Here is a 16,995-nt window from a genome sequence, read left to right as displayed (position 1 = left end):
GAGTCACTTCTGCCTCAGTGCCAATGATGGTCGAACACGTGTCATGCATGGCAGCGCCAAAATCTGGAGTGTGTATGACACAGGCACACAGGACCAACACCCAGAATCATGGTGTGGGGTGCCATATCCTACACTGGCCATTCTCCACTGGTGATAATAGATGGAACATTGAACAGTGAATGGCACATTGAAACCATTATTCAACTGGTCTTGCTACCATTCATGCACCAACAGGGTGATATGCTTTTCCAACAGCACAATGCATGTCCACATGTCTCGCGTGCCATCCAGTGTGATCTTCACCGGCCACAGAATCTGGCCCAGCTGAGGCACCAGGTGGACATTGCATGGCAGGCCATTCCTCAAGACTACATTTGGCACCTCTACAATCGTCTTCATGGGAGAATTGCAGCCAGCATTGCTGCAAAAGGAGGGTATACACAGTACTAGCGCTGACATTGCACACGCTCTGTTGACTTTCACTCATGTGGGTATGGCTCTGTCTTTGTGAACGTGTGTTATATACATCCCCTAGAGTGTGTCAATAAAATTTCCCTCTGCTGGGTTGACGAATTCATGGTGTTCTTTTTTCATTTTCCACGAGTGTATGTCTACCAAGTTTGGCTGAAAACACCCCAATGATCTTGAAGGAGCTCTTTACCCACAACTTTGTCTGCATATGCACGTCACATAATTTCGCATATTTAATGCACATCTCTAGAAAATTTTGCCCTGCAGTTTTGTTTTCATGCAGCTTAATGTTTATGGTGTCACATCTCCTCAACTATGAGTAGTACAATAATATAATTTTGCAGGTATATTCTGTGGTATATGTGTAAAGTTATTGTTGAACAAAGCGCTACGTCATTTTTATGACAATTGACATTAAGTAGAAAACAAGAATGATCATGCAAAAAAAATCTGGTAAAAATATGCTCAATTTGTCAAAGTATTTGACTCTCTCTATTCTGAATATGTGAAACAAATACCAACAAAGAGATAGAGGGGCTGGCCAGTACTTACCTCAGCTCAGTACAGCCGAGGCTGAGCTGAGGTAAGTACTGGCCAGCCCCTCTATCTCTTTGTTGGTATTTGTTTCACATCTTTATATGAGATTTTCCATTAATCATTTACTCTCTCTCTATTCGCTAAGGAAAACCCTCAATCAGCAGTATATTCCTGACAGTTGCTGCATTATCACTGTCTATTGCAAGGACTAAGGGCAACCTGCCGCTACCCCCTCAATGCAGGTTATCACCACACAGGGTCCACAGCACTGATGAACTATGGAGTCCCTAACCAGCAATATACTGAAAAAAATTTAAACTTATTATTCTAATTCCATTTAACACCTGAAGGCAACATCTAACAGAATTTTATTTCACTAATTTAGACATCAGAAAATGCTACATATTTTGATTTTGTAGTCATCATCTGAGAAAATAATCTACATGTTACAAGAAACCAAAATTACCTGTTTCAGCTGATTCTTATCAGCTCCACTGACATAGCAGGGGAAACCACTGTTTATGAATAATAAGTCTATGAATTTAAAAAACTGCAATACAATTTTTGGACTGTTACGGTACATATATACATAGAGAAACTGATCAAGTGAACAGGGTGCCACTATTCTTACTTTCACTAAATGGGAGGAATAAGGTAGCAACTGTTCCAGAGTTCTACCATCACAAGAAGTACAGGTGAACAAAACTAGCAATTGCCCCCTTTACCAGGAACTGGCATGTGCAAATTGTCATGAAATTGGTTATAAATTATTACCACCCACTTTAAATAGTGAAATGCATTGTGTCATAAAGTATAGATATCTCAAGAGAGCACAATTCCATGGTACATTCCACAGTTCTGTGCTACACAGTAAAACTTCAATAGACACCAATAGTGAAAGCCTTATCTACATTGTTCTTAGTGTGTGGAAGCTGGAAACCTAACATTGCAACAGTTGGCAGGAGAGAATTAGAGCACTGGTATAACTGAATGAGTTACTTATTAAGACATACATGACAGAAATGTAAGACAATATCACATGTACCCCATAATGACAATACAGTTCTCCCCACTTTCAAATTGTCAGCTTATTGTTGAAGATATGTTGTAAGAAGAAATTTACACCTTGCTGAACATTCCAGTCTCAATCTTTAACAACCAATAATAAGAAGGGCTTCTTTTATTTATTTATTTATTTATTCATATAACTCTCTTTTTCATTACATATACTGAAGGCAAGACACAGGACAAAAAATCTGTTTACCTGTTGGTTTTACAACAAACTGGATGAATACCATAAATATTTACAAGTGTGAGTGCACACTGTACATTTACAGCTTATTTCTACAATTGAAAGGATGAATTACATTTTTTCATACACAGCAATGAATAAAAGCAGTTTTTGCAGTACATAGGAAGTCACAGATTTTTTAAAAGATATGTGGTTCAGAGAAAGATTTTATGTCTGGGTAATCTGTCAAACAGTGCTGTTCCTGCATGATTTACTCATCTTTAGGGCAATGTCATTGTCCAATGATTAATATGTATGTCACTGTTTGACCTGTTACTGTAAACATGGACAATTTTAAGTAAAAAATTTTCCTCAATATGTTTTCTTTTAACATCCATAAATTCCTCTGTTATATAAATGTAGAGGAGGGGTATGATTTTTAGATCTCTGAATTAATGTTTACATAGTTTCCTGTGGCTTGCTTGATTCTTATAACTGCCTTGCCTTTTGTTTCCCGAAAACTGTTCCAGCTCGGTGTACATTTCCCCAGACAATTATACTATACTTTAGCCAGTAATTAATGTATTCTGGCTTAGATGTGTTCTTTCAATTTCCTTGTAAGACTGGGCCCCAGATATCAGAGTAATCAAAATACAGCTGGTGTGTAGACTTTATGTTAAATGTTGCATTTTGTTCCAATAAACATTAACATCCTTGGTTCCTTAAAACAATAGTTAATTTTTAATACCACTCAGGAAGTGATTTATGACAGCTATTGCTCCTTGTTAAAAGATACTGTTGCTCACTGCACATTGCCGGAAATTCTCCCCAGTAAAGGGAGCTAGGAATGAATTGAATCAGTGAGCTATTGAGTGAATAACATGTTAAGCGCCATTCCAGCTTCTATTGCCTGAAAATGATGTTCACAGAAAGGACACTAAATTATATTAGGAAATAGAATGCTATGCCCATAATTGGCAATTATTTGCAATGCAAATGGTGAAAGGCTGTTGCTTCCTTTACACCATGTTTCTGTCTGCTACTGAATAAAAACTTTCTTCCAATGGACATATGATTAAAGATTTAATATTTTACAAATATATTTCTTTTGAAAGTACACATTTTTTCGCGACAATGGGCACCAAGTTGTAAACACTTCTGTCACAATGGCTTGCAAATTTGTTTTTAAAATTCTCAATTTTCCAGCTATGAGTTGTAAAAATCATTAATTTAAATCATTTTCTTATTGTTAATATTAATAATGATTAAGTTCACATTTTGTTCTCAGATGAAGCCATCTCTTAGCATTCTCATCTCCACCGTGCTGCTGCTTGTGCTGTCAGGCACTGTCTCATCTTACAATGATGACAGGCCAATCTACAAGTGGAGTCCACTGTGGTTCAACAGGTACTTCCGAACAGCCAGCATGATTAAAAGGGTGAGTACTGTAGAAGGATGCAAGTTTACCTGTAGAGTTGATTACTTATATTACAGAACTGTTTTTCCAAACAATAATAAAACTAGACCTGTAACATAACAACAAATGAGGAGAAGTTGTGTATGTGTGGCCATATTCAAGCTAAATTTTTTTTGATACAATGTAACGAATCAGTAATATTCTGGATTGTAACTTAATTATGTTCTGAGTAGTGATTACTAAAACAACAGACACAGAAGAAGGAGACCTGTTAGCTGTTGAGGAGGGGGGGGGGGGGGGGTAGTTAAAATCTCCTGCAACTATTATGGCATGATTGAGATACATTCAGTCTAGCTATATTTTCAGTTATTTCGGCAAGTGAGTGTCGTGGCCATAAGGAGCCTGCTGAAACTTTTAGCCTACATTTGAAAGTTAACTCCTGCCATCTTCTCATTACAGGTGGTTTGGAGAGGGTAGTATGTTGAGCTTAGGTGATAATTGCTTTATCAAGTCAGGTGAAGTGAACTGTTTCATCAGCTGCTTTGGTGTTGTTCCAGTTTATTCAGAAACTTATTGTCTATGATAGTGAGACAGATTCCTCAACTTGCGCCATAGAGTGGCGGGGTTTCAGGTTCCACTGGATAGGTCAGGAGTCGACTACACACAACAGGCAGCTATACGGGTAGCAGGGGCTGTGTGGCGTGGACTGGGCGGTTCTTTAGGTTAGATGGCCTCGGGCAAGTACAGAAAGGGCAACAGCATCAAAGGGTGCGGGGCAAAGGCAGGACATGTGGGGACCAAGCAGCAATCGTTATTGTAATTGTAAACTATCGAAGCTGCGTTGGTAAAGTACCGGAACTTCAAGCGCTGATAGAAAGCACCGAAGCTGAAATCTTTATAGGTATGGAAAGCTGGCTGAAGCCAGAGATATGCCGAAATTTTTACAAAGGCACAGACGGTGTTTAGAAAGGACAGATTTCATGCCACCAGTGGTGGCGAGTTTGTCGCTGTTAGTAGTAGTTTATCCTGTAGTGAAATAGAAGTGGATAGTTCCTGTGAATTATTATGGGTGGAGGTTATACTCAACAACCGAGCTACATTAATAATTGGGTCATTTTACCAACCTCCCGACACAGCAGCATTAGTGGCAGAACAACTAAGAGAAAATGTGGAATACATTTCACATAAATTTCCTCAGCATGTTATACCCTTAGGTGGAGATTTCAATTTACCAGATATAGACTGGGACACTCAGATGTTTAGGACGAGTGGTAGTGACCGAGCATCGAGTGACATTATAGTGAGTGCACTATCCGAAAATTACCTCGAGCAATTAAACAGAGATCCAACTTGTGGAGATAGCATCTTGGACCTACTGATAACTAACAGACCCGAACTTTTCGACTCTGTAAGTACAGAACAGGGAATCAGTGATCATAAGGCCGTTGCAGATCCTTGAATACGGAAGTAAATAGAAATATAAAAAAAGGGAGGAAGGTTTATCTGTTAGCAAGAGTAATAGGAGGCAGATTTCAGACTACCAAACACATCAAAACGAAAATTTCTGTTCCGTAACTGACAATGTTGAGTGTTTATGGAAAAAGTTCAAGGCAATCTTAAAATGCATTTTAGACAGATACGTGCTGAGTAAAACTGTGAAGGATGGGAAAAACCCACCATGGTTCAACAACAAAGTTAGGAAACTACCGCAAAAGCAAAGAGAGCTTCACTGCAAATTTCAACACAGCCAAAACCTCTCAGATAAACAGAAGCTAAACGATGTCAAAGTTAGCGTAAGGAGGGCTATGCGTGAAGTGTTCAGTGAATTCAAAAGTAAAATTCTATGTACCAACTCGACAGAAAATCCTAGGAAGTTCTGGTCTTACATTAAATCAGTAAGTGGATCAAAACAGCATATCCAGACACTCTGGGATGATAATGGCATTGAAACTGAAGATGACACGCATAAAGCTGAAATACTACACACCTTTTTCCAAAGCTGTTTAACAGAGGAAGACTGCACTGCAGTTCCTTCTCTAAATCCTCGCACAAACGAAAAAAGCCGCATGGAACTTCAGACACTATATATATATATATATATAGTGAAAAGCAATGGTCCCATAACACTCCCCTGTGGCATCCCAGAGGTTACTTTAACATCTTTAGACGTCTCTCCATTAAGAGCAACATGCTGTGTTCTGTTTGCTAAAAACTCTTCAATCCAGCCACACAGCTGGTCTGATATTCCTTAGACATCGAAATAAGTGTCCAAGGAACAGAAAAGCAACTGAAATCACTCAAGAGAGGAAAGTCCACTGGACCTGACGGAATACCAATTCAATTCTACACAGAGTATGCGAAAGAATATGCCCCCCTTCTAACAGCCATGTACCGCAAGTCTCTAGAGGAACAGAAGGTTCCAAATGATTGGTAAAGAGCACAGGTAGTTCCAGTTTTCAAGAAGGGTCGTCGAGCAGACACACAAAACTAAAGGCCTATATCTCTGACATTGATCTATTGTAGAATTTTAGAACATGTTTTTTGCTCGCGTATCATGTCATTTCTGGATACCCAGAATCTACTCTGTAGGAAACAACATGGATTCCAGAAACAGCGATCGTGTGAGACCCAACTTGCTTTATTTGTTCATGAGACCCAGAAAATATTAGATACAGGCTCCCAGGTAGATACCATTTTCCTTGACTTCTGGAAGGCGTTCGATACAGTTCCGCACTGTCGCCTGACAAACAAAGAAAGGGCCTAAGGAATATCAAACCAGCTGTGTGGCTGGATTGAAGAGTTTTTAGCAAACAGAACACAGCATGTTGTTCTTAATGGAGAGACGTCTACAGATGTTAAAGTAATCTCTGGCATGCCACAGGGGAGTGTTATGGGACCATTGCTTTTCGCAATATAAATGACCTAGCAGATAGTGTCGGAAGTTCCATGCGGCTTTTCGTGGATGATGCTGTAGTATACAGAGAAGTTGCAGCATTAGAAAATTGCAGAGAAATGCAGGAAGATCTGCAGCGGATAGGCACTTGGTGCAGGGAGTGGCAACTGACCCTTAACATAGACAAATGTAATGTATTGCGAATACATAAAAAGAAGGATCCTTTATTGTATGATTATATGATAGCAGAACAAACACTGGTAGCAGTTACTTCTGTAAAATATCTGGGAGTAAGCGTACGGAATGATTTGAAGTGGAGTGATCATTTAAAATTAATTGTTGATAAGGCGGGTGCCATGTTGAGATTCATTGAGAGAGTCCTTAGAAAATGTAGTCCGTCAACAAAGGAGGTGGCTTACAAAACACTTGTTCGACCTATACTTGAGTATTGCTCATCAGTGTGGGATCCGTACCAGGTTGGGTTGACAGAGGAGATAGAGAAGATCCAAAGAAGAGCGGCGCGTTTCGTCACAAGGGTATTTGGTAAGCGTGATAGCATTACGGAGATGTTTAGCAAACTCAAGTGGAAGACTCTGCAAGAGAGGCACTCTACATAGCGGTGTAGCTTGCTGTCCAGGTTTCGAGAGGGTGCGTTTCTGGATGAGGCATCGAATATATTGCTTCCCCCTGCTTATACCTCCCGAGGAGATCATGAATGTAAAATTAGAGAGAAATTCGAGCGCGCACAGTGGCTTTCCGGCAATCATTCTTCCTGTGAACCATACGTGTCTGGAACAGGAAAGGGAGGTAATGACAGTGGCACCTAAAGTGCTCTGCGCCACACACCGTTGGGTGGCTTGCGCAGTATAAATGTAGATGTAGATGTTAATAAACATTGCTGCCCTAAATTCTCACACATTGTTTTGGCTACTAATACTGATTATTATTATTATTATTATTATTATTATTATTATTACTGTTGTACCCACATTTAATTATTTTTGAGGCTTTAACCTGTATAATTTAATATACCTGAATCATGGAAGTTTTTATCTGTTGTTAGGCTGACATAGAAGAGCCACAGATCGCAACTGAATGTGTGACAACCGGAAGACGTTGCAGTTACTGGGGAATGAGGCTACCCTGCTGTGGAACAGGAGCATGTTTAATGGGACACTGTGTTCCATTACAGTGAGTAAAAGAATAATTCATAAATCATAAGAATGTGCAGTCAAAAATATTAAGAAGTCAAGTGAGCACAGTTGCAGATAAAAATGCAGTTACATAGGAAAAGAAACATTCACAAATCAAAGTTCACATTGCACATCAAGAGAGAAAATCATTATATTTATGGACATAACACACAATGATTCCAAAGTTTGGATACATGCACAATGTACTACAAAAGTCACAGGACAAAAGCAATAAACAAATTTACAGTCAAATACTTAAGAGTTTAAACTGTTTAGTTAGTCAACATTTGATACATTTCTCACTCCATCAGCCCAAGGAAGTCTTCTACCAACACTGTTTTTATTTTCTCTGTCGCCCTACTGTATCTCCTCTATCAAACTGAATCTTTAACTGTCCAGAAACGTTTTCATTTCTAGTAACATTAAGTTATTATGAATAAGGTGGATCGGGTATTATTGAAATTAGGTTTTTGCTAAGAAACTGGTGATTACTTGCTGCTAAACAGTTGGGGGAGGGGCTTGTTGCACTGCAACAAGGGAAAAACATGAGAGGTGAAGGAGTCTGAGGAATATGGTGGATCCAAGCAAGCTATAGTTCAATTCTTTTATCTTGGCAGTTCGCGTATGCCCGCCCAGACACGGGAGATTGCTGCGTTGCCAGTTGCACGCACCAAGCAAATTTACGTTTAGGGGGGAGCGTGCAGTTTATGAAGTAAAGCCACCCCCGCATTAACCCTTTCGCTGCTACAGAGACGTGCTCCCCGCATTCCGCGCTGTGTGTGATTTTGTCATCATTGCACTGCTCGCCTGTGCAGACACATGGTGTTTCGACTGCTTTGACACACTTTATCATTTGATTTCACAAAAACTATTTGGGCCAAAAATTTGATTTTTACACATCTTCTTGACTGATACCTTCCCCTCATAAATGACTTAATTTTGTTTCGATGTTCAACGCAGTTATTGTGCAGCATTAAATGTAGTAAACCACTGCACGAAATTTTGAAGAGTTTGCAGAGGTTAAAGTCGATAGCGTCTACTTTCCGTATGGTTGATTTCAGTTGCCACTAGAAACTTCAAAAAAATACACTCAAACAAATAAAATTCATGAAGTAAGACACTTCGATATTGTTTTTAAATAAAGAAAATATTAAGCACATAACAAGGTTTCAACTCGGAACCTTTCGCTTACCAGCTAAGCACTTTAACAATTACGCTAACGCAGCTCATTGTTCAAAATATTTCCTGGAGGACTTTAAACTGGGACGCAAAATACCGACAAACACTGTTGGTATGACTATGAATTACTCACGTTTCGTCGAAGTACAATAGGAAATAAACAATTACCACTGTTCTTTATTGTGAAAAAGTGGTTACTGAGAATGATACAAACACCTTTCCTTGCTATCGCCTGAATTAGCAGGCTTATTGCTTGTTTGGTTTAATTAATTAATAGAATATGAAGCAACTGGTATAAAGAATGCTTTTTCCAAACTTTCTATTAAAGAAATTTGGCTATCAAGACATTGCTTTCGTTCAGTTACTTTATTTATGACTGCACATTTCTAAAACTGCAGGCAGAGTGTCCGTTCTCTGTACTGCAGTCGAGCTCTGGCAACGTCGTTCTCTGTTCATTGGCTGACTGTGTTTTGTGACGTCAGTTGTGCAGAACAAACCTAAACTCGGCCGCCGTCATAAATGACACGCACTTTAGTGATTAAACACTTCATGACAGAACACTTTATTTACTGTTCTACACACAGGTATTAAGTTGTTGTGAACAATAACACTACTGAAAAATATGATCAACATTTGCAGATCATTTGGTCTTGAGGTCATAGCACTAGGATAGTTTTAACTCATCTCTTTCATAAACAAGCGAGAAAAGCTTAACTAAAGACATGCAGACAGTGTAGAAAGTAGTACATCAATTCAGGATTCAAAACACAAATACACACAAAGGGAATATTACCATATATCTTATTGTCCATGACATGCTGCCTTGAAATATCTTCATAATTTCATGCACAGATGTAACTATGAAGCCAGACAACTGAATTCTCTCCAATAGCAAATTAGTTTTCCCAGTTGCATCAAAATGACAAAGACAAAGCCTCTTTCATTGTTATAATAAATGTTATAAATATGTACAAGCATCTGTGAAGATAGATGAATATATAACCAATTGATCATTCACTTAATTTTCATCTCCTCTTCTGCCCTTCACAGTCTAGGCTAAATGTCTGTTCCTTCTCATTTCACATAATTATGATTTTAATGACTCCCACTTTAAACATTCCATTTACCTGGTATTATGTTGCATTTGGTTTTGAAGAATCTTGAAGTCCTATGTCTCGTCAAACTGAAATGACATACTGAGAACTGATGTCAGGTATGAGAGAACCAAATGATGTAACCTGGACATGAAATGAGTTTTAAAGTTGGTTAATCTCAATATATTTGCACTACATTATAGTTGACTTGTTCCAGTTTCACAATTCACGGTATACACAGGTAAAAGGAAGTGCATGTCATGCCTTTGTAATACCTTAACGGAGAATAATCACCCAACTACTAAGTGATGTCACAGATTTGGTAAACGTTCACAGTGGCAGAAAAAAATGATGACAGGTTAAGGATTGTATCAGTGCACATGAATGAATTCACAGTATTGTTACCAGCATATGTAATGCTGCCCAGTAAACATAGTCTGCAGATCATTAACTCGTTCTTGTTGGATATCCACTGGCTCACCTGAGACTCTTTAAACACAAAAGCCAGTCATAATGTTTCATACTCTTGGCAGTTTCTTGTATTACACTGAAATTCAGCATCTCACTTTGTCTGGCACAGAAATGTGAACATAAAGATAGTACTATGCAGAATCCCCCACGAGGTGACACACTGATGTTAATTAAGCAAAATGATCACATATAGATATGTTAACGATATATGGACGTGGACTGCTGACTTTCAGGTAGGGGTGGCTATACACTGATGAACTGCTGGGATGGATTCCTGACTGGAAATGGAAGAAAAAAAGGTCCTACGAACATGTAGCTGGAAATGCATCATTGCCATGGTGGATAGTGCTGATGAATGAAAGTTTCCCTGATGATGTACCATGTGTTCATTGTGTGTTGCAAGCTGACTGATTGACACAGTGTACTGTAAATGCAGAATGGTCTGGTAGGGAACAAGCCAAGATATTGTTTGTGTATGGCTTTGTGGTGAATGTGGAAAATAGATTTGACCTGTTGCTTCAGTTAGAAGCTGGTGAGCCTCAAGCAGTTGCAGGTGTAGACAGGGCACAACAAACTTTCAGCAGCAAATGGAAAAGTAAAGAGAAAGAAAGTGTTGTTGTTAGGTAGTTCCCATGGAAGAGGTGTTGGCCAACTTTTGCAGGATGAACTAGGATCAGAATACCAGGTCACTAATTTTTTTAAACCTAGTGCTGGTCTGGAGCAGGTGACAGAGGATTTAGGATCGCTTTGCAATGATTTCACTAAGGAAGACACCGTGGTTATAGTGGGTGGGACAGGTAACAGTATTGACAGAGATTCTGGGTACAGTATAGAGTGTGACCTGGCAAAGATTGCATCAGCATCGAAACATACTAGTGTTCAGTTTGTATCTGTTCCTGGGCGCCATGACCCACCTCATTTGAACTCTTCTGTCAAGAGAGTTAATTTGGAGATGGAATGGCTGCTTATGTCGGGTGCAGGGTCACACATAAGTATGGTTCCTGTTGATTCTCTCAATAGGTGGGATTATACAAGGCATGGCCTTCACCTCAACAGGAAGCGGAAGGGTAAATTGACTGGGAAAATAGCAGGAAAGTTAAAGGGGGGAGGCACTGTCATGAGTGGTAAAATACCGGTGGTTAAAGGGTTCAGAAAAGACCCTTTTTTAGGGTAGGGAGGACAGAAAGAAACCAAATTTTAAGAGAGGTTAGAACTGAGACAAACCTTCAGTTTGAGAAAGAAACCAAAAAACATAATTATAGCAGCATAAACAGCTATTGGTTAAGAATTTTCAACAGTCAGCAGATATTTTAACTCTAACCAATTTCAACTCAGTCAATGTGAAATGTCAGCTATCTTTATTGCATCAAAATAATCGAGGACTGAGAAATAAAATTAATGAATTAACTATCTGCATAGATGAATTTCAGTCTTCAAACCCAGCTGACATAATCTGCCTTGCTGAACATCATGTGACCACTGGTATAGAACTTTTAAGTGTACAGGGCTTAGGTTAGCATCTCACTTTTGTAGATAAAAAATGGAGAAAGGAGGAGTTGCCACATTCATCAGGAACTGTCATAAATTTAAGAACATAGACATTCATAAATTTTACCTAGAATAGCATATGGAAGCATGTGCAACAGAAGTAGAATTTCACAAAAAAATCCTTCATAATATTAAGTGTATATCGAGCACCTGCAGGTAACTTTAATCTGTTCGTAAACCACCCTGAAGCTGTACTGGCCCATTTAACAACCAAAAACAAAGAAACAGTGGTTGCTGGTGATTTCAATGTAGATTTCCTTAAAGACTCTCCCAATACGAACTTATTTGAGTTAGTAACACTATCATTCAACTTAATTCCCACTAGGATAGCCAATTGCTCACAAATAGCCATCAATAATATCTTTATAGAAAAGCCCAATGAACAAAATTATATTACAAAACCAACAGCCAATGGCTCTCAGACCATGACATGCAGTTCCTTCTGTTAAATGTTAATACTGAACAGGATATAAAATCTGTTACATCTGAGCTCAAGAGGGTAATCAATAAGCCAAAAATTGATTATTTTAGGACACTCCTCAGATACATTCACTGGACTGATGTTTACAGTGCTCATGGCATGAATGAAAAATTTAACACTTTTGCTAATAAAGTGTTTACATTATTCGAACACTGTTTTCCCCCAAAACTTACCAAGGTTAGAGCAAAGTCTACAAAGAAGCCATGAATTACTCAAGGAATAGGGGTATCTTGTGAAACAAAAAGAAAACTGTATCTGTCAATCCAAAACAGTTCCAATGTTGATGCTATAGCACATTACAAGAAATACTGCAAAATATTAAAGACTGTAATATGGACATCAAAGCAAATGTATTATAAGGAAAAGATAGTGATATCAGATAACAAAATAAAGACAATATGTGATAAAGTGATGGAGGACACTGGTGGATCCAGACATGAAGAGGAACAAATAGCATTAAGAGTAAATGATACATCGGTGACAGATGTGTATAGTGTTGCAGAACTTTTTAAGAAACATTTTATAACTGTAACTGAGAAGATGGGGTTGTCAGGTTTGGTAGATGCTGCTATGGAATACCTCAGACCAGAAATTTCAAGTAACTTCCATAATATGAATTTGGCCCTCACTACCCCAGCAGAAATAATGTCCATCATAAAATCTTTAAAATTCAAAAACATCTAGTGGATATGATGAAATATAAACAAAGTTAATTGAAGAATGTGATTTTGAGCTAGGTAACATATTAAGCTATCTGTGTAACCAGTCGTTTATCAGTGGAATATTTCCTGAATGGTTGAAATATGCTTAAGTTAAGCCACTGTTTAAGAAGGGAGATAAAGAAATAGCATCAAATTTCTGTCCAATTTCACTGTTGCCAGCATTGTCAAAAATTTTAGAAAAAGTAATGTACAATCGGCTTTATAACCATCTTATCTCAAATAACATACTGTCAAAGTCACAGTTTGGATTTCTAAACGGTTCTGATATTGAGAAGGCTATCTACACTTACAGTGAAAATGTGCTTAATTCATTAGACAAAAAATTGCAGGCGACTGGTATATTTTGTGATCTGTCAAAGGCATTTAACTGTGCAAATCACAATATCCTTTTAAGTAAATTAGAATATTATAGTGTAACAGGAAATGTTGCAAAATGGTTCAAATCTTATATCTCTGGCAGGAAAAAAAGGGTGTTATTAGGAAAGAGACATGTATCAAGCTATCAGGCATCATCCAACTGGGAATTAATTACATGTGGGGTCCCACAAGGTTCCATTTTGGGGCCCCTACTTTTTTCTTGTGTATATCAATGACCTTTCATCAGTAACATTACCAGATGCCAAGTTGGTTTTGTTTGCCAATGATACAATTGTTGTTGTTGTGGTCTTCAGTCCTGAGACTGGTTTGATGCAGCTCTCCATGCTACTCTATCCTGTGCAAGCTTTTTCATCTCCCAGTACCTACTGCAACCTACATCCTTCTGAATCTGCTTAGTGTATTCATCTCTTGGTCTCCCTCTATGATTTTTACCCTCCACGCTGCCCTCCAATACTAAATTGGTGATCCCTTGATGCCTCAGAACATGTCCTACCAACCGATCCCTTCTTCTGGTCAAGTTGTGCCACAAACTTCTCTTCTCCCCAATCCTATTCAATACTTCCTCATTAGTTATGTGATCTACCCATCTAATCTTCAGCATTCTTCTGTAGCACCACATTTCGAAAGCTTCTATTCTCTTCTTGTCCAAACTATTTATCGTCCATGTTTCACTTCCATACATGGCTACACTCCATACGAATACTTTCAGAATTGACTTCCTGACACTTAAATCAATACTGGATGTTAACAAATTTCTCTTCTTCAGAAACGCTTTCCTTGCCATTGCCAGCCTACATTTTATATCCTCTCTACTTCGACCATCATCAGTTATTTTGCTCCCCAAATAGCAAAACTCCTTTACTACTTTAAGTGCCTCATTTCCTAATCTAATTCCCTCAGCATCACCCGACTTAATTAGACTACATTCCATTACCCTTGTTTTGCTTTTGTTGATGTTCATCTTATATCCTTCTTTCAAGACACTGTCCATTCCATTCAACTGCTCTTCCAAGTCCTTTGCTGTCTCTGACATAATTACAATGTCATCGGCGAACCTCAAAGTTTTTATTTCTTCTCCATGAATTTTAATACCTACCCCGAATTTTTCTTTTGTTTCCTTTACTGCTTGCTCAATATACAGATTGAACAACATCGGGGAGAGGCTACAACCCTGTCTTACTCCCTTCCCAACCACTGCTTCCCTTTCATGTCCCTCGACTCTTATAACTGCCATCTGGTTTCTGTACAAATTGTAAATAGCCTTTCGCTCCCTGTATTTTACCCCTGCCACCTTTAGAATTTGAAAGAGAGTATTCCAGTCAACATTGTCAAAAGCTTTCTCTAAGTCTACAAATGCTAGAAACGTAGGTTTGCCTTTCCTTAATCTTTCTTCTAAGATAAGACGTAAGGTCAGTATTGCTTCACGTGTTCCAGTGTTTCTACGGAATCCAAACTGATCTTCCCCGAGGTTGGCTTCTACTAGTTTTTCCATTCGTCTGTAAAGAATTCGTGTTAGTATTTTGCAGCTGTGACTTATTAAGCTGATAGTTCGGTAATTTTCACATCTGTCAACACCTGCTTTCTTTGGGATTGGAATTATTATATTCTTCTTGAAGTCTGAGGGTATTTCGCCTGTTTCATACATCTTGCTCACCAGATGGTAGAGTTTTGTCAGGACTGGCTCTCCCACGGCCGTCAGTAGTTCCAATGGAATATTGTCTACTCCGGTGGCCTTGTTTCGACTCAGGTCTTTCAGTGCTCTGTCAAACTCTTCACGCAGTATCATATCTCCCATTTCATCTTCATCTACATCCTCTTCCATTTCCATAATATTGTCCTCAAGTACATTGCCCTTGTATAGACCCTCTATATACTCCTTCCACCTTTCTGCTTTCCCTTCTTTGCTTAGAACTGGGTTTCCATCTGAGCTCTTGATATTCATACAAGACGTTCTCTTATCTCCAAAGGTCTCTTTAATTTTCCTGTAGGCGGTATCTATCTTACCCCTAGTGAGATAGGCCTCTACATCCTTACATTTGTCCTCTAGCCATCCCTGCTTAGCCATTTTGCACTTCCTGTCGATCTCATTTTTGAGACGTTTGTATTCCTTTTTGCCTGTTTCACTTACTGCATTTTTATATTTTCTCCTTTCATCAATGAAATTCATTATTTCTTCTGTTACCCAAGGATTTCTACTAGCCCTCGTCTTTTTACCTACTTGATCCTCTGCTGCCTTCACTACTTCATCCCTCAAAGCTACCCATTCTTCTTCTACTGTATTTATTTCCCCCATTCCTGTCAATTGCTCCCTTATGCTCTCCCTGAATCTCTGTACAACCTCTGGTTCTTTTAGTTTATCCAGGTCCCATCTCCTTAAATTCCCACCTTTTTGCAGTTTCTTCAGTTTTAATCTACAGGTCATAACCAATAGATTGTGGTCAGAGTCCACATCTGCCCCTGGAAATGTCTTACAATTTAAAACCTGGTTCCTAAATCTCTGTCTTACCATTATATAATCTATCTGATACCTTTTAGTATCTCCAGGGTTCTTCCATGTATACAACCTTCTTTCATGATTCTTAAACCAAGTGTTAGTTATGATTATGTTGTGCTCTGTGCAAAATTCTACCAGGCGGCTTCCTCTTTCATTTCTGTCCCCCAATCCATATTCACCTACTATGTTTCCTTCTCTCCCTTTTCCTACACTCGAATTCCAGTCACCCATGACTATTAAATTTTCATCTCCCTTCACAATCTGAATAATTTCTTTTATTTCATCATACATTTCTTCAATTTCTTCGTCATCTGCAGAGCTAGTTGGCATATAAACTTGTACTACTGTAGTAGGTGTGGGCTTCGTATCTATCTTGGCCACAATAATGCGTTCACTATGCTGTTTGTAGTAGCTTACCCGCATTCCTATTTTCCTGTTCATTATTAAACCTACTCCTGCATTACCCCTATTTGATTTTGTGTTTATAACCCTGTAGTCACCTGACCAGAAGTCTTGTTCCTCCTGCCACCGAACTTCACTAATTCCCACTATATCTAACTTCAACCTATCCATTTCCCTTTTTAAATTTTCTAACCTACCTGCCCGATTAAGGGATCTGACATTCCACGCTCCGATCCGTAGAACGCCAGTTTTCTTTCTCCTGATAACGACATCCTCTTGAGTAGTCCCCGCCCGGAGATCCGAATGGGGGACTATTTTACCTCCGGAATATTTTACCCAAGAGGACGCCATCATCATGTAATCATACAGTAAAGCTGCATGCCCTCGGGAAAAATTACGGCTGTAGTTTCCCCTTGCTTTCAGCCGTTCGCAGTACCAGCACAGCAAGGCCGTTTTGGTTATTGTTACAAGGACAGATCAGTCA

At 38.8% G+C, this 16,995-nt stretch overlaps 1 protein-coding gene across 1 annotated transcript in view; it reads left to right on the top strand.

The window, feature by feature from the left end:
- LOC126419930 (uncharacterized) overlaps positions 1-16,995 on the top strand; it is a 477,157-nt gene that overhangs the window by 441,441 nt on the left and 18,721 nt on the right. The window contains exons 2-3 of the mRNA XM_050087219.1: positions 3,528-3,677; positions 7,613-7,740. Coding sequence (XP_049943176.1) covers positions 3,528-3,677; positions 7,613-7,740 — 278 coding nt within the window. The remainder of the gene's footprint in view (positions 1-3,527; positions 3,678-7,612; positions 7,741-16,995) is intronic.

Source organism: Schistocerca serialis, chromosome 9 (assembly GCF_023864345.2).
Source record: "Schistocerca serialis cubense isolate TAMUIC-IGC-003099 chromosome 9, iqSchSeri2.2, whole genome shotgun sequence".
Classification (NCBI taxonomy): Eukaryota; Metazoa; Arthropoda; class Insecta; order Orthoptera; family Acrididae; genus Schistocerca; species Schistocerca serialis.
The sequence above is the reverse complement of the archived record's forward strand: the minus strand, read 5'-3'. Positions and strand labels throughout refer to the sequence as shown.